Source organism: Argopecten irradians, chromosome 14, assembly GCF_041381155.1.
Source record: "Argopecten irradians isolate NY chromosome 14, Ai_NY, whole genome shotgun sequence".
Classification (NCBI taxonomy): Eukaryota; Metazoa; Mollusca; class Bivalvia; order Pectinida; family Pectinidae; genus Argopecten; species Argopecten irradians.
Window position 1 is genome coordinate 27,765,090 of NC_091147.1, and position 26,653 is coordinate 27,791,742.

The following is a 26,653-nucleotide window of genomic DNA, read 5'->3' on the forward strand; positions in this document are numbered from 1 at the left end:
TTTCACAATTCTTAATACGTTTTCAATGGATTTGATTGTGGTCAAGCGTTTTGCATATATATTTTTAGTAAGAATATACATTTATAACATCATATAGAAGAAATGACATGTATATGATGCGCTTTTCAGTGTCTTTATCGGCATATTTCAGTGAGTTGTACTATAACCTCAATAGGGTTTCCACAAATACACAACTGTACCAGCAACGATTCCATATGACGCACAAAATTCGTTTTGAACTGACCGGAACTTAGAAAAAAAAAAAATATGTTACGATGTGTTGTCAGCACGACACACCTCTGTCACTTGATCTATCGTTGACCAGCTGCCGATTTCAGAATATACAAAGCTGTCTAATTTTTTTTTCGATCTTCAAAAAACTTGGTAGAAAATGTACTGAATAACATATCTTGTGTTATCACTAAAGGACTAGATATATGGTAATGGCCCTTTTTGGCCCCTAAATCTACCAAATTACAAATAACATCTTAAGTATTTAGAAATTAAATTGCTACGTTTGAAATATTGAATACGCCCCTGATAAAAACTTAATTATATTTTTGTTGACAGAAAAATGTTTTTGCTATATAACCATGGTAACTTTGCATAAATTATGCAAATTTCAAAATTTGGTCAATTTTGCATATTTCTAATATTTTTTCTTTTAAAGCAAAAGCACAACCTAGAACAAACTTTATACATTGTATTTCAAGGGAATTACCAGACACGAAGAATACATCGTTTTGAGAAATATATAGTTTGTTCTATAATGCGCTCTATGTTAACTAGATAAAAAAAACTGCATAAAAAGGCCAATTGTGATGAAATTTTCGCATTTTGCACAATTTATGTATAATGAAAATGGTCGCCATGGCAACTGCTACACTACCTAATAAGCACTATCAAATATGTCAGGTATGAAGTAGATATTTGAAATTCAAGATTATCATCTTAAAATAACAGACTTTAAAAATAGGGGATTTGGGGGCCACAAAAGACCCTTACCTATAGTCCTTATTCATATACTCTTCAGTTTCTCTTAGTTGAAAGCCATATTTGCTTATATAGATATATGGTAATATTTACATAAACGGTTAAAAAATTATACGTGTGATTGCGTTAGCATATGTATACATGTATAATAGTATTCCTAGTTTCTAGTAAGATTTATGTATATATCAGTAGTGCACTAGGTTGATGGTTGGAATTTCAGGACGTGGTTCTTCCAGTGGTTGTTCAGTCTGTACTTAAAGATGTTAATGTTTTCTGCGTTGACCACCTCTCTGGGAAGGGAATTCCAGGACTCAATGATTCTGTTACTAAAAACATACTTTGCTGTGTTAAGACGGAAGGGTTTCTTAAAGCGTGTTTCGTTGGGGTGAACATATTTTCACTGTTAACAATGTCTATTTTATTTAGGACTTTATAGGTTTCCACCATATACATATATATATAAACGTGTTGTCGTTTTTTTGTCGTTCTTGTCGTTTGTTGTCGGTATTAAGGGTGACCGTTCAAAAGACAAGTGCAGAATTGCCAAGAGGATAAATTCTTGTCATTTTGGTTATAGTTTTATTGCAATCATCCTTATAATGAATGTGTGTAATGCTTTTTGTGTTAAGTTCATTTCGAAATCGTAAGCTGACCATATATGAACATAGGATATGCACAAATATTAGTATGACTTACGGTTAATCCAGAACTGACCAACCTTGTATTGTATGTATATGTAGGACAGGCTAAAGCTTTACATAAGTTGTGTACAAGGTATTTATATAGTAATGTCTGCCTAAGTCTTACCTGGACATGAACATAAACAAGTAAGTACAAAAACTATTGTCTTTTTGTAAAGTTCACGCTATGTGGGATTTACATGTAGATTGTCTCACTAACATATACATGTATATCTCACAAAAATGTCTGTTTCGTATACATAAATCTGTCTGAAAGTACATGTACATGTATATAGCTGGATTGGCTTCAATAGGGACACATAAACTTTTCTATCTTTGTTCCAGCAGATTTATCAGTACACTTGTACAGGTATATATTAGTAACCAGATATATGATATGTTTAGAAATTTTATACCGAAACAAACAACTAACCTCCCCCCTCCCCCCGCACAAATGTTTAGTTTGGTCTCTTTAACGTGCCACTAACAGCCAAGTTCAATTAAGAACGCGCTGGGCTAAGACGGCAGGGGGAAGCCTGAGTACTCTTGAGAAAAACATCGACCAGCGGTCAATACCTGGCAATTGCTCACACCTCGGCCTCTAAGCATGAATGCAACAACAACAAACTATTAACAGTTGAACAGTGGCTAAGTCAGATAGCATGTAAGCTATTATGTCTTTTCCTAATTAATTCTTGTGGGGGTTATGCGAGGGTCAATGGGTGCAAAGATATTGCGCGAAAGGGTGAAGATACACGATTTAAAGGTGTTTTTAGTGTCCGTTACGTATGAAAAAAGGTTATGCGGCAAAACTACCATCTGGTCACTTTGTGATTAACAGACAAATGTATCCACCACCTTGTATCCAGTTAATAGGGATTAGCCTGGTCTTTGATCGTCATATTGGGCAGTGAATGTGGCGCCGGGCCATATACATGTATATGTACTGCAGTTGGCTTTAGTAATACTTGACTTACAGTACAGTTAGGCATTTTTAGCAATTTATCAATTAAATGACACATCGAGATGAAATTTCAATCAGTTCAATGACACACCCCCAAAGGTTAAGGCGTCTTCTGATATAATGTACACAACTGCACTAAGAAGCAAATCACTTAGAAGTTCAACGGAAATGTAGAATTAGACATGTATTTTTTGTTGTTCAGTTTTACTGTATATTTCGGGGGTGGTTATAACGTCAGTAATTGTAACCTCTGGATTCGAGGATGATGTACAATGTAGCTTATAATGTAACAATTACAAAACGTATGTGACCTTGTTAAAAAAATTGTCAACAACTTTTGTCATTTCCAGCAGAACTCCATTTACCCTATGATGTCTTCTTGCTATAGCGTGAACTGTTATCATCTTTATATAATCGCGTCATTTCGGAGAAATTTCCGTCAGTCTTCGGAAATTATCGGATTTACATTTCCGGAATTTGTCCAAAATTTCATAATCTCACTGATACAATCTCACTGGTAGAAACTAGTTACCGAAAACGTGACAAGACTGACTTAAAGACAACTAGGTTTGTTGAAATATGTCAATTTTTTCTATTTTCAAGTGCAGATTACATTTATATAGATAATAGTTGTAATATAAAAATAGACATTCGTTGAATATGACTTATATACAATCGATTTGTGGTGTCACGTTCCATGTTCATCAGTATATTCCGGCTGAACTCAGGGTTGCTTTACTCGCCATTGGCCAAATCGCAACGCTTCGTCATTGCTATGTAGAAACGATATGCGTACAAGCCTAGCTGTATCTATTGTGTATATTACACAAGTCCACCTTGCGATACCATTAGTTTGTTAAAATACCAATAAAAAATAACATGCAGATCTGTTTGTTGTATCGATATCAAAGACCATTCAACTTGAGTTATTGTGCTGTGGTAACCGTATCCCGGACCCGTAGTCGGTTTAGCATCTGTGCATCCTACACTGCATCATTGTTTTGTTACAGTACAGCAATGATATCAGTGACTCGACACTTCAACAAACAAAACAAACAAACAAAACAACAAGAAACATAGTAACATGATACATTGTGTATGCATATATCTTACAATAAATTGTTCACGTATTGACTCAATAACAATTTCAAAGAGTTATCTGTAAGAGAAGTATACATGTACCTCTGCGTGTTTATATACATGTAATACTATAAGACGAAAATATATATATTTATTTTTGATGATATATTAGGAATTTTTAAAAACTTGATCCTAATGCTTTCCTGTTTTCACGCATTGTAATGTATTGAAACCGGTATTTACTGTTTTAAAAAAAATACTTTTCAATGACGCTATGATTTCTTTTTTTTCGTTTCTCCATTTGCGTCCTTCGAAATTAATGTGCGACTGTGTCGTCCAATTAAAAGCGACATTACATAATATTTATGATGATATCTCTATGTTATAACAATACACAGGCGATCAAGGACCATTGTTCATTTATGAGTATTACGTCACGTCACATTCGTTCTGAAAAAACCTTAAACAATAACAAAATGATCATATGTCGAATAAGAAACCAACAGATGGTCTGTTGTATTGAAACAATGGGTTCACCAAACAATGAACCAACTCAAATTTAAACCAAGCTTATATAAAATTAACGTCATATTGATTTGACGTGGATTTAGTATATTCATTGAACGATAATAACATGAACAGTTTACACAGTACTCGATCCATTGAATGTTTTAATTCTTTATTTCTTACAGTCCTAGGGGAACTAGATGATCTCCTAGACACATACGACAATACAATATATACATGACAATTAGAATAACAAACACATTCTCACTCACACAAACATTCCATGACAAAAAAGAGAGAGGGGATAGGGAGAGAGAAATAGAGAGAGAGAGAGAGAGAGAGAGAGAGAGAGAGAGAGAGATACATGGAGAGAGAGAGAGAGAGAGACATGGAGAGAGAGGGGCGAATGGGGGGGGGGGGGGGCAATGCGAATGAAAAGGGGAGGGGATTGGAGTGTATTTAGAAATGATTATCTGTAATATTTTGGAGTCGATGATATATTCGTTAACGAAAAAAAAAGATAATTTTGTTTGATGATACAATTCTCTATCATGATTAAACGATCATAATATTAACCAAGTATTTACAAAGTGTAATTCATCTACTAATGTTTCCTGACCTGTTGTATATTAAGCTATTGAATACACAACAAATATAGGGGATTGGTCAACTTATGCAAATTATGTATATGATATAAATGTGACTTCAATGCTCATTTTTGTACAGTATATGTACATACGTAAACTGAAAACTTGTACCGTCTTATAGATATACATTTACGTACATGCAGCGAACCAATATATGGTACACGGTTTATCTTAAACCTTCAGTAGGCCTATTTATAATATACATGTACATGCATCTCTCTGGTTTTTTTCGTGATTTAGCAGAATTTTGAAAAAAAAACCAAAGCAAAAACATTGGATGATACGCACACATGCGTAACTAGTTTACAGAAAAAAAGAGTCCCTAAATAAATTAGCATTTTTTAAGAGATAGTCTATGGTAGATTCATTCATAAAGATTAATTTGAATAATCTGGTTATTTTATTATAGACATAAAAAGAAACCCTGAGTGGGCTCTCATTATAAACCACTTCGTGGTTGTCTACCACGCGAAGTCTACCGAATGTGATCTCACTAGCTATTAAAAAAGACATACAATCAAAGCGCATTTATTATCAGGAAGAATGAAAAAAAAAATCAGTGTTTAAGCTAGATTACCGATCTTAGGTATTTGCTTTGTTTTTCTATAAAAAAAATTTCTGAACGATAAATAAAATGCCGTTTAAACTAAAAACGAAGAACACAAAATATACCAAAATCATTTAAATAATAATTTTGGAATTTTCTCGTTTTCCCATCGAATTATTTCAACAAGTCATTCTTATGATAAGCATGAAATATTTTAGATTATTTTTTCTTTTCATTATTTGAGGAGCTAGATAAGTACATGTACACCATGCTTGTATCCAAGTGTCACGAAATACGATCCGAAATGTGGGAAGTCAACTAACAGTTTATATCTCCAATGATATGGGAATTCCTCAGTTAATTTTCCACACCTCCGCATTTGACATATTTATTTTTCATTCATAAATTTCTTATTCGCTATCCCTGTAGTAAGCGTAGTAAACAAGATCCGGGTTCACTGAGGCGCGACCGTTTTCGGTCAGGCCATTTTATCACTGTATATAAACAGCAAGTCAGTTCATTTTAAAGTTTAATTCCGGCAAACACACATCGCTCCGGTAGATTTAGGATATACTACAAAATGCCAGCGTAAGTGTTTGAATAATTCACATGTTTATTATTATGTGATTTTTGTAATTTGTTATTTAACCTAAATGTTTAAATACAATTATCATAGCCATGACAAGATCAATTTGATTCTTCCTACGTGCAAAGCATTAGAAACGTAGTTTTACTGGTGATATATTGGCTTGCAATTTGTTAGTGCAGTTTTATACAAAACTGCTTCCACGTAAAAATGTTTTAATAAACATCGAAATGTAAATTATTTACTTATTTTTCTAAAGACTATATTTGACTCCCAATGATACTATAATACTGTATTAGAGGCTTTACATTTGTACTATATGTATCAGTACGCACCATTCATTCAGACATACGATGTCTACATTGTATAGCATTAGGCCGAGTCGTGTATAGGTGTTAGCCAGTAACTAAATTCATATTTAACTAATTAATGTGGTAGTCTTACATTATCAAAAAAAAATATATATATCCCAGCGTACAATTGTCATTTTAATCAGTTCCTGAATTTATAGTGTTGAAGCGATCGAGGTTATCCAAGTGAAATGGAAAAGAAAAGATATGTTAACTATACCCTAGAGCAAGTTTAATCAATATTCCTCAGCATCATGCAATAACTTTTTCCATACATGTATAAAGAAGAAAGAAAAAACCCATTACATTTCCCCCTTTAACTTCTATGTCATTTTGCATGCTGTTTTCTACAGAGAATTTCAAATTACATTGTAAGGTATTCATAAAACGTCGGTAAAACTGGACCCTCTTCCCATCAAGTGAGTTAGACGTCGTCACTATTGTTTTAAAAGCCGCACATGTCCAGTAAATATGACGCGATAAGTGATTAGAATTCGATGTCCTTTATAATGTATTTAAACCGTTGGTTTAGGAAAACTAGTCACGAATTCGATTTTAAATATATTTTGAAGTGGATCTTGATTTGTCAGTTTGAGTGTTGAAAGTAACTTCAAAAGGTTATTTAATGCTTTATTTCGGTTTATATTGTTACAGTGCATTTGATATGCAATGCATTACTTAAACACGTTTTATAACCTCAGGAGACTACTGAAATCATTGCGTCAAGATTACATAATTCACACATCACTGACGGATCGCCAGCTGTCAATCAAACCGCACATGACTTTGAATTTTGTATTGTGTGGGCTACGATGTTTGCTCCGGCATTGAATAGAAACACGTGCGTTTGTGAGCATGAGGCGTGGCTATATTACACCTGGCGATCGATCCCCTCATCATTTTAATTCCTTAAAACAAAACAAAACACCTAGATGTCTTATCGGAATCTTGACGGGGAATACCATTTACTACGTTGTAACTATGAATTTGCTTTAAACGTGTTCTTTATAAACGTGTTTTAATGAAACTAAAACTTATAATTAACGTAGAATTGATATTCTGTTGAAAACTTCAACTTTCCGTTGGATAGTTCAACTCATCCACCCCGAATATCTTTAATGAGCTCTCCCAGTCTTTGAATTCGAAGAGTTCAAACGTGTCTTCAGGGGTGCATGAGTAAACATCCGGATGTGTACGGTGTGATTTATAAATTATTGTTGGTTTATTTTTTACACAGATACGGAATGCAAGGAATCCCCCCTTTCCCATGGTACTGGGAAGAATGGAAACCAAAGTAAGTGCTATCTCTTTTTATCATTTACAAAAAAAAAAATGTCAATTTTTATCTGAAGAAAAATAATTATTCGTCTGTTTCCGTTTTTCTGTTAGAGAATAACCCAATTCGTCAGTGGTGTAGCATGTTAAAACAACTACAGCAAACAGAAGTCAACATACTATTAGCAGCTGTGTTATTTTCCGTCACGAACTCTTAAAATTAGCTGATAATTCTGCTTTGTATATAAAATCTTTATTTCGTCATTTAGAGTGATATTAAACGATAATGCATTGTTTTTAGTCATTCGGATTAAAGTGATATTTCATATAGAAGATGGTGTTTAAGAAGTAATCCGAAGGACCGAAATCAACTTCTTGTTTTATACTGGCAGTTTAAAGTCATCGCCTTTCCCATAGTTTTCATTACCAACAAAGCGAGACAACTCATATATATATAAAAGCTATCACAAGGTGCATAGCCTATATATATACTATATATAGTTTCCTTGTGATACTAGAACACATAAATGAACAACCTAATTAAAATAAGACATGTAATTCCACTCCACTTTGATGCTCTTCTTGTATTTGAGCGCAACGTAGAGCAACGTAGTGGAGCAGAATAGCAAGCCTCATTTTACTTAGATTGTATTTTATCAAGCGCTGAATGCAATACATTATCTAACTTTCACTTAGTATATATGCATAATAGCATAACAGCATATTGATATTTATTTAAACTTTTCGTTGATATAGAGTGTTTCTTCTTGTCATGCACATAATAATAAAATTTCCTTGAATATAGAAAGTTCAAACATACAACATTTCAATTAATGCATGAAGAACGATTGTTTGTTTATCGTCAATGTTCAATGGTGAGTAAAATCGCCTTGTTCCGCTTCCGATAAAGGAACAAAATGTATACAAAAGCAGCATTAATGCATCCATTCAAAAGTTGACGCAATGTTTTTTTTGTTGAAACAGGAAAACAAAATAACACAAAATGGATAGTGTATGTTATTTTTGTTTACTGTTTCCCTATCCTTATATATATATTTACAGTACAAGTACTATCATAACAACCGAGTTAAGCGCCGGCGTATACATTGTCATTGCGTTTAAGTTGAATTTGAATTAGAAGTCAAGCCATTTTGATTTACCGAAATAAAACCGGACACCATGCATATGGTTTCCTCTAACAATGTTGTAGATGAACATGAAACCTCAAACTGGCGCTATGATCTTGTCAGGACATCGGGCTGACCATCATTACGTCATGTTGAAACGCCCACTTTTTAGGAGTCCCAGACATTTATTTGGCAAAGCGATTGGGTGTCGTTGATCTTGCGTTCGAGACCCGGATAGGTCACGAGTTAAAAAGTATTCATTCGTTGTCACTTCATCCGAGATATTACATAATAAAACATTTCATCAACTGAGCGCAATTTCGACAGGAAATTAAAACTCCAGCCTTCGGCTTCGGTTAAACAACATTGTGCTTTCATAGGTAACGAATCAAAAATAATTCAAACTCGATAGGTCCTATCGGGCCCTCGAACGCACGATATACGACCTCTGATTGCCTAGCCAACTGCGGCTTCTACATGTAACACAGGGCTACATTGTACATCAAAATGGATGTTTCAATCGCGGAGTGATGGTCATATAGTGTCACCTGTTCCCAACACAGCGTGATATCCATATATATTTTATTGCAAATAATATGCAAATGGATTTGGCAACAGGCAAAGCCTATATTAGCCATCTCCAAACAAATCCGGTATAGTACAATTATCAACAAAATATTTTAACATTTAACATTACATTATGAATGAATATTATTATTAGTGTATCTCCCCAACCTATCATAGTAGAAAAATCTAAAAAAATCTTTTAGTTTCAGATATATATTCTGATATGCATTGCAATAAATATGTATTTTTTTCTTCATCACAATTGTCACAGCCATGCAGTAGAGTTTTTGCGTTAAAATGCGAGTGGGGGATATTAGAGTTATGTATTTTGGTTCTGAGTGATGATCTTTGTTCATTAAATAAAGGACATATGAAAAAAGATAGTGTTCGGCTGTTTCATCACCAAGGCCACAAGAACAAATTGGAGAATCTCTCAAATGATCGCGAAATAGGTCAGAATTTAGATTGCTAGAGGAATTTCTGAGCTGGCACAGAGTAATATTTATAATTCGAGAACCTTTGTTTATAAAGGTATTTGTTATATCAGGTTCCATTTTATTAATGTTAAAAAGGAGTGTTTTAAATTGTGCAACAGTATTAACATTCGATAAGTCAAAGTTTAAAGCGAAAGAATTAAATTCTCTACAGGTACTTGGAAAAAAACTAGTATAGTAACTTGCAGTTCTGCACATAGGAATATTAAAATATCTTGTCATCCTTAGTGGATATCTCTCATTTTCAGGCTGATATAAAAATGGTTGTACAATTTCAATCAAATGCTGTGGAGCAAATCCACGGAGTATCTTAAACATAAGAATAAGTTTGTGTTTTTGACGCCGATCAGAAAGAGATTCCCAAGCTAGTTCTTTATAAAGTGTATCATGGGAGGTACCTCTGCGCAATCCCGTTATAATCCTAGCGGCTTCTAAGTGGACAGACTCTAACAGAAGTTTACATTGTTCAGTACAGTTATCCCATAAAACATCAGCATATTCTAAAATAGGTAAAATATAACTTTTATAAATGTTTAAAAGAGTTTTACGTGACACACTCTTTTTTTTAATGTTTTTAAAATATTTAATCTTTTAAATGCTTTCTGGTATACATAATCTATGTGGTGAGTCCATTTACAGTCGTCAGAAAGTAGAACTCCTAAATGTCTATGTGTGCTAGCTGTATGAACCGTGTTATTGTCAAAGTATATATCGGGATGAATGACGTTTCGTTTCCTTGAAAATATTAATGATTCAGTTTTAGTGGGGTTAAACTTTATGTCCCATTTCAGAGCCCAGGTACTTATATTCGAAAGATTTTGTGAAAGTGTATGGGCAGCATAGATTTGGTTATTATCAATTACTTCACTAATCGAAGTGTCATCTGCAAACAATTTGCAATCACTTGTAACAATATTAGTTATGTCATTAATATATAATAGAAATAAAAATGCGTGATATCCATATATATACGGTTGACGTAATTGGGGACCGTGTACACCCCACGTCCTGTGGTTCGATAACATGTTTATATTTACACCTCCGCACTGGTTATCATTGGAACTCGTCAAACGGAAGTCACGTTTAGAATGTTCTGGGCTTTGTTCGTATCTCCATTTCGAGTTGTCTCCCTTCTTACTTGATCTGTAACTGGGAATGTTCAAAGAAACGACAATTTGATGAAATGACAATTTATCTGGGATAATATTATATTCATCTATTTATGTATAAAATACTATTTACTCTCTGCATGAAAGTAAATACAATCTTGAAAATAAATAAAATACGAATGTAAAGAGAATTTTGTTAAAAATCACTAAATGTATTAAAAACATATTAAGTGAAATCAATTATGCGTGACGCTTTTCATTACGAACAATGGTGGGAGGTTCGTGACATCACCCGCTCGGCCCGATGGTAAACAGCAAATCACGACATGATTTCCAGAAAATTCACTTATCATTCATGCGCGAAATGAAAAATTTTTGGTTGATTGATTTACATGAAATATTCATAGGTAATGATATCAAATACTTGTACGTATCTATCAATGAACGATGAAGACGAATTGTGTTCATATCCGTATAAAGTTAGAACGTCACAAACGCGATGGAGCGCGGGGACCGCGCTTAAAGCTTAGCGTGTAGTCCGGATCCATGGATATTTAATGAGAACTTAGGTGGAATTCACGGTAAATGTTTCTGTGGGGACCAGCTGTATATGTTTCCTTGTGACGAGGAAGTGAGACCAGTCGTTATAATCCGACTAAACAACGCTTAGTAAAACAAAGGAAACTATTATGTGTTTATCCTAAATGCATGGACTAAACATGCGAATGAAGTATTATGTAAAACGATATATCGGAAGGTAGGTAAGCATTACTAGATGTTCAATCTTCGATTTCACATAGTTGTTCTTCAAACGGAAAAGTTACACAAACAAATCAATAAGATTTTTTTTCTTTTGGAGTTTTTCGATCTCTTATCCATACTCAAGTGACATTAGTTATATATTTGCCTCATGTGTCATTTCCCTGCTTACGGCGCAGACTCTTGTAGGTATAGACAATTGGTGATGGTTAATGTTTGTGGGGAAAAATCTCGAAGTTTGCCATATCTGAAATTGTCGTTCGTCTGTTTGGTCATAAAGAGTCAAACAGTCCATTACAAGATATCTTTTTCCACGTGATCTACTTCTTCAGGTTTAATTAATAATCATCCCCCGCCCAACAAAGTTGGCGGGGGATATACAAATGGTTTCCGTCCGTCCGTCCGTCCGTCCGTCCGTACGAATGGTTTCCGGAGCATAACTCTAAAACCAGTAGAGATATTTCCACGAAACTTCATACACACATTGGTCTTATGGTCTAGTAGTGCCTTTTCCTATTTTAAGGTTTTCAGTTTTTGCATTTTTTCCGTAACCATGGAAACATTGCTGAAAATATCATATTTTTGTACCAGGTTCGTTTCCGGTGCATAACTGTAAAACCAGAAGAGATATTTCCACGAAACTGCATAGACACATTGGTCTTATGGTCTAGTAGTGCCTTTTGCTATTATAAGGTTTTCACTTTTTGTTCTTTTTTTCTGTAACCATGGAAACATTGCTGAAAATGGCAGATTTTTGTGTAAGAATCGTTTCCGGAGCACAACTCTAAAACCAGCAGAGATGTTTCCATGAAACTTCATAGACACATTGTTCTTATGGTCTAGTAGTGCCTTTTGCTATTTTGAGGTTTTCATTTTTTGCACTTTTTCCGTAACTATGGAAACATTGCTGAAAATATCATATTTTTGTACCAGGTTCGTTTCCGCAGCATAACTGGAAAACCGATTGAGATATATGCACGGAACTCCATAGGCACATTAGTCTTATGGTCTAGTAGTGCCTTTTGCTATTTCTAGGTTTTCACTTTTTGTGCTTTTTTCTGTAAACATAGAAACATTGCTGAAAATATCATATTTTTGTAGCAGGTTCATTTCCGGAGCATAACTCTAAAACCAGCAGAGATATTTCCACGAAACTTCATAGACACATTTTTATAGTCTAGTAGTACCTTTTGCTATTTTTAGGTTTTCATTTTTTGCACTTTTTCCGTTACCATGGAAACATTGCTGAAAATATCATGGTAAATGGTAAATGTTACTTTGCAAAACTCCACCCATCTTTGTGTATATAGTCTAATATAAATGTCAAGGCTGTATACCTGATTCAACAATTGCAGCCCCGCTCTACTTGAATTATACTCCATCTTTCTTTAGCTCAACTTCCTTTTTCCTGTTTTTTTTTCTCATACACATAAGTCTCCACAATCAAACTTACTTCAGCTTTGATATCTCCATTGGCGGGGGATCTGAACGACTATGTCCTTGTTGATTTTTGTTTGAAATCTCTTGTTATGTTATTCAAACAAAAAATCGTATTGACGAAGCATTTAATAGGAAAATTCGGTCATTTGCATTCCATGTGTGAACACGTAAAAAGATGTTTTCCAAAGCTCGGAGAAACGATTTTCACTTGTTTTTTTCCATAAAGACCGGGATCTTTTTCAAATATATTCTGCAGATGTTCATTAAAGGCTAACAGTTAAACTCATGCTGGAAACCGCTATGATCTTGTTGCGCGTTGTACAAAATACTATATAAATATTTTCTTTTCTGGAACTGGGAGAGTTCAAAGTAATTCATTCTAAATAAAAAAATAAATTGAAAAGTAATTTTTTGTAAACGAACGAAGGGAAGTTGCACATGCAGTAATTTACTTTAAATACACTCAAGTACGACTATACAATTGTACATAAAACAACTATATAAACGATATTATGTTATGTCATGTACATGTAGATTGATGTGTTCGACATGAAGGACCAAGCATGGGTACCGTATTTACTATCTACCTGATAATGCTAGGGGCACATGGTAAGCTTTCTGAAACAATTGAGCACAAGTGATTCTCGGTTTGCGTAGAGGCGTGACGTAAATGAAGTTATGCATCTAAAATAGGACGCAGACCACATATTGGGTTCATCTCCGTGCCAAAAAAAGAAGACATCAGTTGACAAACGACTTTAATAGAAACCACATATAGACAATCTGACGTAGACGTCCATCCTGTTGCATGTCATAAATTTTACTATTTCACGTTGAAGCAGTAAAACAGCAACCCCCGCTCCGACCTACCTTTATATCGTCTGGTGACTTACAACAAGGCAGAAGTCGCTGTCCTTCTGTTATAATGTAGTTTTTGTGTGTTAGGCGACCTTCCGTTTCATAATGACATTTGCATTTGTCAGATATGACCTAATGAGGTTACACTATTTGTTATTGTCCCACTTTGTCAGATGGATGTGAAAGAAACAATAAAATACTCTCTTGTGTAGACACTAAAAGTTGTCGAGACGGTCCCTGTGTACCGACGAGGGGCAACCGATATCGGGTAAGGGTCTGGTTCCGGTTCGGTGACGTCAGTTTCGCCGGAGTTTTACAGTGACAGCTTGAACCTACATGGGACAACATATTAGGACGGATTTTTACGTACTAGCATTACCGCCAAACAGACGACACCTGGTAACAGCATTCTTTATTGCCCAGATTTACTGATAAGAAGTCCTTTCACTCTAAAACGAAATCTAAATCATTTGCACCTTCTTTTGTGACGGTTTTAAAGCTAAGGTGTATAGTTATGTGTCCAATGGAGATGTAAAGAGATTGTCAACGTTTCTATTTCGACAGACAGCCGCTCGTTCGGAAAGTTCCACAGTACAGTCTAAACAGCGATGTAGTGGATGGGGACCCCTTCTCCCCCACACCGAGTTCACATTCACCCAAACACAGCAAGCACAGACCGAAGGAAATGTCATTCGACAAGGTGTAAGTAGATACCTTTTTCACCCTTATTTTGTCTGTATACTTATCATAACCTGTTAAAGCTCATGTTGCTATTTTTAGATATGTTTTCAATCTTTACTTAAATTGCATGTAATTTTGCGTGAACGTTTAAAATGCTATTTATGATTACATGAATGCATTTACCTCACGACATACACCTTATGAATATGAATCATGTTTTTGACATGAACATAATCTGTACATCTATCATTTTTGGTAATGAGGAAATGTCGATATCCTGCTAGTACTTACACACCTTCATAAACTTTCCAGGAATTAAATTAAGCTGATGTTTGCACTACTACATATGACTACGGTCGATATAGGGACATTCGCTAGTTCCTGTAGATGATGTTGGAATATAAGCAACCACCTTAAATACCAACTGAAGTGGTCTTAATACAGAGGGAAAATTGTATTGAAATTGACAATTCAGTCAAACCTGTCAATAAAGACCACCTAAGATGTGAAGGAAAAGAATCTTTTTATCAAAGTGTTTTTTACACACCGAGAAGACTGTGTTGACTTTGATTCTATACTCAAAAAAGTTTATAAACTTCACCAAAGACACCAAGGAAAATGTGTCTTTTTAGTGGTCTGTATATCAAGGAAAATAGATTGAACTTTAATATTTGGGACCCTCAAAAAGCTAACTTATGACAAAGGTAGTCATTATACAGAGGTGATCTCCTTGGCAGTTTGAATTTACTGTATACTTTTTGAGCTTAAAGAAAAGAGAAGGGGTTAAATAGATATGGGGATACTTTGTGATCTGTATTTGAAGAGACATACGTTTGTAGTAGGGTATGAAAAGGAGATATGATGTTATCCATGTGGAGAACTAGTCTACTTGAGTGGAGGTGCCGTAGCCATGGTAACGTCAAAGTCACGTCGCGCAATTTCTAGTACATTAAATGTATTGTTAAGGGGATGGGGTGGTAGCTATATGGTAAATGTAAATGCATTGGGGACGAATTTATAATATGAGTCGGGGAAGGATGAACAGGTGAGAAGAATGCTTGAGTGAAGACATGTGCAAGCTTAACAGTAAATAAGGCTGCATTTTGATTGGTATGGTATATAGGGATATATAGATTCGTCATAAACTTATAAAATGTCAATGTTAAAAGTATATGTAAGTCACCGTAATACCAGTGGTTTTTCTCTGGGTACTCCGACTTTCCTCCTCCAACAAACTTTGCATGTCCTTAAATGACACTGGCTGTTAATAGGACGTTAAACTAAAAATCCATACCGTAATACTACACTTGTTTCAATTGTTTCCAAACCTCGTCATTACAAGAGAAATGAAGAGAGAAGTTTTGTGTAGTATCTTGGTATAACTAGAGATAGAGGAAGTTTGACGTTACCGGGTCCGTTATCTGATAGTTTCCATAATCGCCATGCGACATCTAAGTCCCCCTTCTCCACATATTGTAAGTAAACATACTGATATTTAAATGTCTACTTACATTGAAGAGTACACTGAATGGCACAACTCAAGGTATCTATATTTAGGTCATACGCCAATGTTTATCTGCCTTATTTAAATTGAGTTTCCACATATTTACACAATGGGAGCAATGTTAGAGGAAAATGACTCTAACAAGACCTATGAAAATTTAGACTTGACTCAACAGATCCAAAGGGTGTTTTAAACAGGCGTATACAATTATATGTAATTAAAGTTAAGTGGACAAAATACACTTTAAAACAAACTGAGTTCTAACTAGTTGTTTATGAAAATCAGTTTAAAATGAAATACGGTTGATTTAAAAGTAGAAAGATTATATATAGATTTGCCTAAGGCTGAAGTTTCAGTTTTTTTTTTTATCTTAATCTGTCTGATTATAGAGTTATAGTTACCACGTATTACGGACTAGAAGCTTGAATGATATAACTGTGTATAGCAGCATCTTTTTCCAACTAAGTAAACTCACTGAGCACTGTCCAGTCCAAGCTAGCCATTACAGGTGGGCACTATTGACCACTGCTGATCCTATCATGTTAATGTACGAATACTTCTACCTGTGAAGTCAATAGTTATACATTTTATCTCAGATCAGAGCGCCCTGAGGTTTTCGAGTGCCATCGTAGAGATGTGTATAAGATAAAAGTACAGTCCATTGTATTCGAGAAAAAAAAAGAAAATAGGCAATTCACATACGTCTGTCGTCACGCATAACTGGTCTGAATAATCAATCTTTTCCACCTTGTATATCAATTTGATATCTACAATTGTTGTTAAAAGTTCTCAATAATGGTGTACTCTGAACACCGCAACGGCCTTGACATTGATACGCATGAACAACTTTATAAAAGTCGTATGTTTATATCCAAATTAACCTTGACCAACGTATCCTTGAACCCTAATGTTAACCTTTACAGTAAAGGAATTTTCACATCAAAACGATACAACGGCAATATTTTTCGCCCTTTATTAAAATCGTTAATTTAAAAGAAACTTTGAACTTACATCAATTTAAGATGCCGTATTCATTTAAATACGATATTAATGTATCAAGGGAACTAATATCTTCTTTAATTTGATGAAATTATTCGTGTGTATAATAAAATGCGAGACGTAAATAGAATAATAAAGATGCTAATCTGGTTGACGTTAAATTAAAATTTAAATTAAATGACTCGATTAGTCAGCACAATACATGGACAAAAAAGTTAAGAAAACATTTCAATGAATTGCTGGTGATAAAATGTTACGAAACTCTGGTTTAGTGTGAGAAAATGGGACGGATTTCCCTATGAAAGCTAATGAACTTACCAGGCTACCGGTACTTCACATGTGCAAGGCCTAGTGTAATCCTGTACATTTATTTCGGAAGTGCGTAGTTAAAACATTATTTTGCTACTGCTTCAATGTCCGGTTTACGCTCACACTACTGATAAACTTGGCCCAGAAAGACCCATTCCCCTTTGAAAAAAGTGGTCTCTTTAGCCGAGTCAAATTGTGTTATAACTGACCATTTGGAACGCTAGAAAGAAATAAGAAGATGGTCTTTATACAAAGGTGGTCGTCGCTAGGGCAGGTTTCACACTATTGGTTTGGATGGGCACGACTAGAATGGGATGATTTAGCAGTGAGACTTCGTAATATGGTCATTCAGTTGTTGTGTTATTCATCTTTTCCTCCGTTTTTTTCTTCTTAATTTATTTACATCATATGTCGACACATTGTTAACACGGGTGTGAACTTAAGGACTTGTGTATGTACATACCGTATTACAACCTTTGTCCTGTGGTATAAATTGTCACGAAGTTCAGTTTAACAATTGACGTAAAACATTAGAGCCAGATATTACGTAATGAAGAATGTAACTTTTATTTCAAATCATTACCTGAGCACACCATATTACATAGTGCAAGCGCGAAGGGCGCTTGAATGTGATTATTTCCCCAAAGCGTCATCTTTTATTAATGTATGAACGGTGTAGCTAAAATTCTGAATGTATATCTATCGTGAAAATAACACCACCGCTAATGTTTTATCCGTGCAATCCGCGAAATTGAATACTTGTGAAAATATCTAATGATGCGTTATGTCGCAATGCGCTATATTTAGAGTGAAAATACCCAGATCTTATTTCCCAGCAAGACATCGACACCTGTCAAAACTACATTGATGATCCGCCATCCTTGATATAAGTAACCTAAACATTATATATGTTAGATTCGGTGTTTACGATCGCCTAAGCGGATTTACGCTAGCATTGAAAAATTTAAACAGCAAAAAATAATATTATGGCCGGCAACACGCATCGGTACCTAGCTAACACAAGAGGTCAGTAAAATAATCTTTTTAGTCGTGGAACAAGCACAAGTTTCACATGCAATAAAAATCATTAATATTATATTACCGATTGCTTAGTGAGGTGTATAAAGTCGCTATGATTTCAAAAATCAAAAATACCCCATAATAGGTTACTGTTTATTGGACACTTTACGGTTGTGTATTTTAGAAAATTGTCTTAAAACAATAATGTCTGTATAGCATTAATTATTCGTGGGTAATTTCTTGTTTGTGGATGAAGCTTTCAAATCATTTTGTAGTGTTTGTGGATAGACATTTTTGTAGTTAGTCGATATAACAACTATAATAATGATGACATTGTGTAAAATTTATTCCGTTGAGTTTTTTTTTTGATTGCGGTTCTATAACAACTACGTTAACAACTCAACTTTCCACAAAACTAAAACTGTTATATAGTATCGGTAGACGTACGCATGGTACGCTTAGCAAGTACCCACAAATGTGTCAAGCACCTGTGAATTTACCTGTAAGTTCGCGCTAATTACAAATGTCTTCTCTAAGTATCATTCGTAAAGACACACGTTATCATTCAATCTGATAAAACAGGCTGAAAACCCCAGTATAAATACCAGACATATTCGGTGGTATAGCTAGGGGTTGTGTTTGTGTACATTATGTACGGGTTTATGTATCAGTTTGGGGATAATCTTATGTTTAAATGTTAAAATAAACTTCCATTATGTGTGTATTTGGTGTTTGAGATAAGTAGCTCTATTTCATTAAATATTTAATGAGTTCTTCGCTCGAGTTCATGTCATAACATCTGTTCAATGGCTTAAAGTATCACAAAAAGTCAACTGATATATTGGTAACTTTGAGACTGAACGCAAGTGGATAATTGGTCACGCCGACCAAAATAAATTTAACCAATAATTTTAATAAATTTACTACATTGTAGAATATCAAAAGTATTTGCTGAAATTAAGCTGTAGATACAGTATTAAATGACAGTAAATTAGACAATTAGACAATAAGATAGACTAGACAATTTCCTTAGAAAAGAAAATTCAAATATTGCCGCCTCCAAAGGTAATTTGGTTTGCAGAAACAATTATTTGAGATTTATTAGAACGAGCGCCAATACATATATGTAATGTTAATATTTAAGAAAATCCAGATAAAGCTATGGTCTGTGTTGTAAGGTGATACCCCAAACATCGAAAACTAGATTCTGTTAGAACAAGACAAATCATCTTTCATATGTTTCCATGTTAATTTATATCTAACGGCACTTGGAGTATTTTAACATCGAAACATCGAAAGCTAGCTTATGCTAGAGCAAGATAAATTATTTATAATTTCCAGAATAATAAATATTTAACGACACTTAAGAGTATTTTAACGTCAAAGGACAAGTTTTTAGACTCAGATATTTCTATAAGGGTACTTAAGAAACTTTGATATCGTAAAGGTCCATATTTTAACCTTTTGTCTACCGTTGAACGTAGACGGTGTTTACATAAGCCTTGTCTCTATCAACTACACCAAACTGAGAATAGATTGTTTGGTATACAGACTCAGGTAGAGCGGGCTTTTAAAATACCTGACAACCGTTTTCTCTGAATGATAGATTAAGGTCATCTGTCAAATAAAACACATGGTAACTTTTTATACAGACACACACATTTCACGTTTAACAATAAACACTCTTATCAATAAGCTTTATATATACTGTATATAAAGAAGATCTGGTTTCGTACATGTTGCACGGGCAACCACTGGGGTTCTTAGTAGTCGGCTAAGATATATCTAGTCTTTTTTTTCTGGAGGTTTAGTAAGGTAGCCGACAGATGTAAATCCTATACATTTGTAGGTGTCCGTACTGTAGCAATCCTTTTTGAGAGAGGTAGTTGATCGTCATAGTTGTGTGAAGATTTAGTAAGGTAGTCGACAGATGTAAATCCTATACATTTGTAGGTGTCGTACTGTAGCAAGCCTTTTTGATAGGGGTAGTTGATCATTGATATATCTAGTCATAGTTGTGTGAAGATTTAGTAAGGAAGCCGACAGATGTAAATCCTATACATTTGTAGGTGTCGTACTGTAGCAAGCCTTTTTGATAGGGGTAGTTGATCATTGATATATCTATTCATAGTTGTGTGAGGATTTAGTAAGGTAGCCGACATATGTAAATCCTATACATTTGTAGGTGTCCGTACTGTAGCCAGCCTTTTTGATAGGGCTAGTTGATCTGGGATATATCTAGTCTTTCTAGTATGAAGGCTTACGCACAGTACCCATTGTTACACACACACATATATATATATACATATATTTAGATTCAGGAAGTTAAAAAAGTGTACGCATTCAATGAGAAAGAAAAGACCAGATATACTTGTTTGATATTAAGGCAAATAAAAAATCTCACTATTTACCTGTTCGCAAATCCAGGCACCATATTTTTGTTGAGCTCTTATGCGTTGAAGGTCGAGCGTTTAAAACAGGCGATTGCTGTGTTTTGTGTTGTAGCTGAATGTGATACTTTTACACAAACATTTCCTTGTGCTTTTATTGCTATTGTTGTATATATAACAGATAGTTAACGTCATGAAGTGTATATGTTATAAATGTATTACCTACAATACAGAACAGGTACAAACATATGTCCGCCTTGGTAATCAATAGCCATCATTTCAATCCGTTGTGAAACATGTTTTTTCAGCCTTTTGAAATACTTTGTATTACTGGACCACGGAATCTTGTTCACTGTATATTCTGTAAATCAGATTATTGTGGCAATAAAAATACATGGTTATCAAATTATGATATTAAATAAGCTTAGATTTTCAACTAATTTCCTTGGCTAATAATACATGGTCACTTGACGTTCAATATATAGCATATTGACTCGTTGTTTCCATTTTAGAAACGCCGAGTCAATATTCCTTTTGTGAACTTTATTGCAGAAACGCTGCATTCTTCAGGGTGCCGTTCTTTGACCAACGGTTTTCTTTTACTTACTATGCATATCAAAGAATTTTTGAAGATATAGAAATTACGAACTTTTATGTTTCTTATATAAAGAAATGCTGGCATATATTGGTAATACCATTGTTTTATCATACCAAATAACTTACAAAGCTATACCTCATAAATCATATCAACAAACTATAATAGTATGATTTGCATTTAGTCGAACAGAATTTGAAAGGTTGAAACTTTTATCTTGAATTAATTATTTTGATAATATCGATTTAACTTCTATATGCTTTTTCTTCCAAACAGGTTTGATCCCTACCAAGTATTTGAGGTGAGTAGTAATTTTCATACACTAACAGTATTTCATGTAACCAGAAATAAGATAGTTCTCGACGAGTTGTTACCATTTTGATATCCAAATCAAAGTTCACCTCGTCGCCAGATACCATAACTTATAAATGATACCCTGAGGAATTATATAATTGTTTAAACATAATATCCCAGTGTGCATATTAGTGAATGAGGATGCTGGGGCCAGTTGGTCAGTGTGGTTTTACGGTCAGAGCTTTTTAAGGGTCAGTTAGCAAGGCGATCAATTAGCGACCCACTACAGGAACTGGAACCTAGCTACGCTATACGGACGATATAGGGACGGAAAAAACCGTGCAAAACAAAGCTGCGCAAGGCAGAAGTCCGGACATCACATATAAACATGTTACCGGAATGAAATCGTAATATGTTAACTGTGGCTTAAACTACACATACAGGTCATGAGTAGGAAAACATGCATCAATGTATACACTTTTGAATGTAATATGATACAGTTAAAGTTAACATATCGAGGCTATGTACTCTATAAATGATAGAAAGTCTCAGTCGGAAATAGGCACTTATAAAAGTGTAAGCTGTGCTATAAACACTTGTTAAAAGGCCGTTCAGCGTTATGATACTGGGGGACATGGGACTTCGTACTGGATGACATAATTTTAGTCTAATTTATCACACAAACATTTGAACAAACCCCGTTGGTGATATATAATTTGATTTGATATAGAGTGACATGTTAATTGATGACTGTCTCAACATAGGAACACCAAACACTCTCCCCTCTAGGTCGATTCAAATGTTGCCAGTTACTGACGACTGGTGAATGGTTTTTGTTTGGGTACTCCGGCTTTCATCTGCAAATAAACGTCCTTAAAAGACCATGTTTATGTAAATGACGGTAAACTATCAAACCAAACCATATATGAACGTATCAATATAATTCACAATATTAAATGTATATTTTAGCCTTCAAACGCCTTAAAATTATAAAGTCACAAGGTTTTAATGCTCATTGAATTAAGTTCCATGGAGAGAATCTATATATTGGTCTGAAAGCAATTTTTTATAAGTTTTGATACGTTACATTAGCATTGTGAATACGTATGTAACTATGTAGGAAATTTTGTTAATGTAATACCGTATATTAAAATTAAAGCATTGTTTATTATATATAACGAACTGTGTAGAAAAATGTGCCACATCACCATCATTCACAATCACTTCATTGTAGGCCTATTAATTTTAATTAAATGAACCTGTTCCCATTGAGAGTTCACTGAAGGATTAATGCTACGCTATATTCAATTAAATATTTACAGACTGTATAGCGAGGGCGGTATTAGAATAGTATATTTCAGTATATTTATGACAGGAATAGTCTCGATCAGCTGGGCTCGGTTATTGAAAAGGTGATTAGCTTAAAAGTTTTGATTTCCCATTTGCTGCAAAACTTGTGTTAATATCTTTACTAAATGTGTGGGAACATCTTTACTAAAATGGGCAAGTAGGTAAAGAATGGACTGCTTTACAAGTTTGTAAATATTTGTCAATTTATTTGAGCTAGAACTTGTTTTTTCCTGATTTGAAAAAAATGTGATGAACGTAATCACCTTTTGAGCAACTGGGCCCGGACATTAAATCTACTATCTATCCGATCCTAAACAATATTTATTTTGAAAACGTAACGGCCGGGGTGATTCCAACCAGGAGTACAGAAAGTGGGTCAAAAGGCCGAGACAAATCGATTAAACAAACATTTCCTTAGTTATATAAAATCCCCTGTCACACATTGTCAAGTTGTGGAAAACTTCTTTCTGTGATTTCTTAAGTCAAAACTGAAGGGCAATATGTTATTGATCATAAAGGCAGCGCCCAATTCCCGAACATTCCTTCACTTAAATTTCTCTATAGGAAAGCCTTATCGATGTTAAGGAAGGTTTAGTAACTTAAGACTTTTATGTGTGAGAGTCCCCCACTGTGAGGGGACATTATTTTTATGTGAAGGCTGACCCCAAGGTATATAAACATTTTTTTTAAATTACGATTTCTATTTAATTTTTCATTGATGCCTCCTATGGGGGATTTCAAGTGAAGGGGTTTCTTAAATTTAATGAATGCTGAACGAACTGTGTGCACATCGCGGATAAAACTGTCGCAAGAAACCACGAAAATATCTTCCTCAACAGTCTCTACAGTGGACACATATACACTACGTTGCTTAAGTAGATGCTGTCTATCAATATAGCTATCTACCCCGAGGTAATTTATAATGCCCTATACAAATACAATGCTACGCTAATCATACTGTTACCTGCCGAGGTTAATGAGGTGTGTCATATTTACCGTTAGACACTATGTAGTTAACGATGAGGTAGAGCAGAGAGTCACACCTGTCGATAATGCTATATACAGGTAACAAGGTATGTCCTACTTAAGCAACACGACTAAGATATATAGGTACATCCTGAAGAGGGCGGTGTCAAAATACACTTTATACATGTAGGTCCATTAGAATACTTGACGTTCCTTAGACGAGTCAACTATATATTGGAGAAATATTACCGTTTTACTTTGCGGGTTAACATTTTTGCGATTTCCGCGACCATAGCAATATCCCGTGAAAATAGCTTTATTCCCCGCAAAATAACTGGTCATATGGTATTATATCAATATCATTGTAAACTAAAATATCATCACATATGCCTTGTGTTTTGAGGGGTTGTTTAAAAATAGATCTGTGTGTTCTAGACGTTTTAATGTTGCAAAGACGTGACTAACATGAAATGGGTATTTCGCAAGGTTTTACATAACAGGTTCTACTTTTCGTAATAGGATTGTATTGCTTCGTTGCAATTCATCTCATAAAAAAGTCGTAAAATAAGATTTAGGTGTAAGAATACGTGAAAAACTGTTTATTTCTACAAGAAAATAACACATTGCTTTGAAAGGGAATTTCTCTCATCCTATTTACTACTTTGTCATTTTACGTTTTGTTTTGGAGATTTTGATTTACAAATATTGGACATCCGACAACGATTGACAGGAATTTAAAAATAGGTTTTTGTTAAAATAGGGTCTGCTTATGACCTCCAAAATTACTCCGTATGTATTAGTGACCTTAATATGACCTCTATTTTGATTTTCTTTAGGTGGAACACAAACCATGCCTTATACTTACAGTTCGGGTCTTGTGTGGACGCAACATCACAAAAGGATGGATGGACATGTGTAAGTAATAACTTCACATTTCTTGCCACATATCGTTACGCTCACTTAATTAGAATTACATCGTCTCCTTAATATATTATCCCACAATGACAAATGACGAATGAAGATAACCTTTGTGTGACTCATGCCCTTCTGGCCCTCGAACTCACAATCTACGGTGCAACAAAAGCCTAACCAAACATAAATGCCGCTCATACCACTGCGCCATACTAATTTAAGATAATCAGGAAATTATGATACACTATACAGTATATTTGGCATATACTAATATGGATAAACTACCCTTGGGCAAAGAGTTTGGAAAGGAAATGTTTGTTCAATATCATCCTGTCGATTGTAGTATAGTCTCTGTGAAAGGATTAGCATTATGTAAATCTCAAATAATAAAACAGCTATTGACCTGTTTGCAGGTTGACACGGTGATTTATCAACCCTCGAAACTGGTAAAACCTGATATAACGTGGCATCTTTTTAATGTAAGATATATGATTTTTTTAAGTGGACACTCCAGACCCGTACATTGTTTTAAGAATCCGGACAGCCCCCGAAGGCCGGCGGCGGACTGCTACTATTGACAATGAAGTGAATCCCGTCTGGGCAGAGGAATTCACCTATCTGCTGGACGAGCAGGAACACAATGAAATCCGTAAGTTTAACTATGGTGATTTGCACAGGGTAATTTCATTCGATTTCCATAAGAATGGGACAGACTTATAACTATGTTTTTCATATCTGATACTTTAAAAGTGCATATTTAAGCGGTAATCATATTTAGCGCATTTCGCGCTCAAAACTCAGTGCTGAAATATAAGTCCGCTAATTTTACATGTCTTTGAGTATTTGATACAGCAATAGTGTGAAGGCATGATTTCATCAAAGCGCAAATTTGTTCAAAATCAGTTGTGCTTTGCAATTTGATTACGTTCACAGTTTGTAGAATTGAATTGCATCCTACCCCCAATTTCTCAATCGTACTTGATGCAAAAGGCTTAAACAGATAACCAAGGAGGACTCTAAATGCTTTCCGTAATTGTGGTACAAATTGTTTTACGGATAACCTGTATACTCAGTGACTGTATATTTAGAAATAGTGCGCTGTATTGAATTTGTGTTAATCCCATTTCAGACATAGCACTTATGGAGGCTAATCCAGGCCAATTTGACCAGAAGATCGGGGATGTCTGGTTCGACCTCTCAGAGATACCAAAGGGCAGACTAGTGCAGAAAACGTTCATCTTTAATGATGTGAGTGACTTTGAAGCTTGATTATAATAATGCCCACTAGTTTATCTTCTAATTTCGCTTTCTGTTCTCAAAACTTACAGATTATGAGATATATTTGTTTTGTTTTTGTTTTTCTGTTGATCAAAATAAGGTTTTAAGCTAAATTTTATTTTTGAAATAGCTTATTATAATTATTGAAATTGTTTTTCATACTCTAAAGGTAAAATATTAATGATTGAAATGACTTTGTCTTCAGGTATCTGAAATCGACATGGAGTTCGAAACCCACATTGAGTAAGTTTTGTCTTCAAATAATTGGATTTTTTCAACTTTAGATTATATATACATTGTCTCACAGTCTTTATTTGACATATATTCCAGATTCACTTCAAAGGAATTATATCTAGCGATAAAAGTGTGCCT

General features: G+C 34.6%; 1 protein-coding gene across 5 annotated transcripts in view; it reads left to right on the forward strand.

The window, feature by feature from the left end:
- Positions 1-26,653, forward strand: part of LOC138308053 (cytosolic phospholipase A2-like) — a 52,419-nt gene that overhangs the window by 16,840 nt on the left and 8,926 nt on the right. For 2 of the 5 annotated variants that reach the window (XM_069248999.1, XM_069249002.1), the window contains exons 2-8: positions 7,592-7,648; positions 14,548-14,685; positions 21,758-21,782; positions 24,928-25,006; positions 25,506-25,652; positions 26,133-26,251; positions 26,487-26,524. In XM_069248999.1, the coding sequence (XP_069105100.1) occupies positions 7,592-7,648; positions 14,548-14,685; positions 21,758-21,782; positions 24,928-25,006; positions 25,506-25,652; positions 26,133-26,251; positions 26,487-26,524 (603 nt within the window). Of the gene's footprint in view, positions 1-5,905; positions 6,007-7,591; positions 7,649-11,557; positions 11,684-14,239; positions 14,383-14,547; positions 14,686-21,757; positions 21,783-24,927; positions 25,007-25,505; positions 25,653-26,132; positions 26,252-26,486; positions 26,525-26,653 lie in introns of those variants that run through there. The other 3 variants (XM_069249000.1, XM_069249001.1, XM_069249003.1) reach the window with 3 other exon arrangements.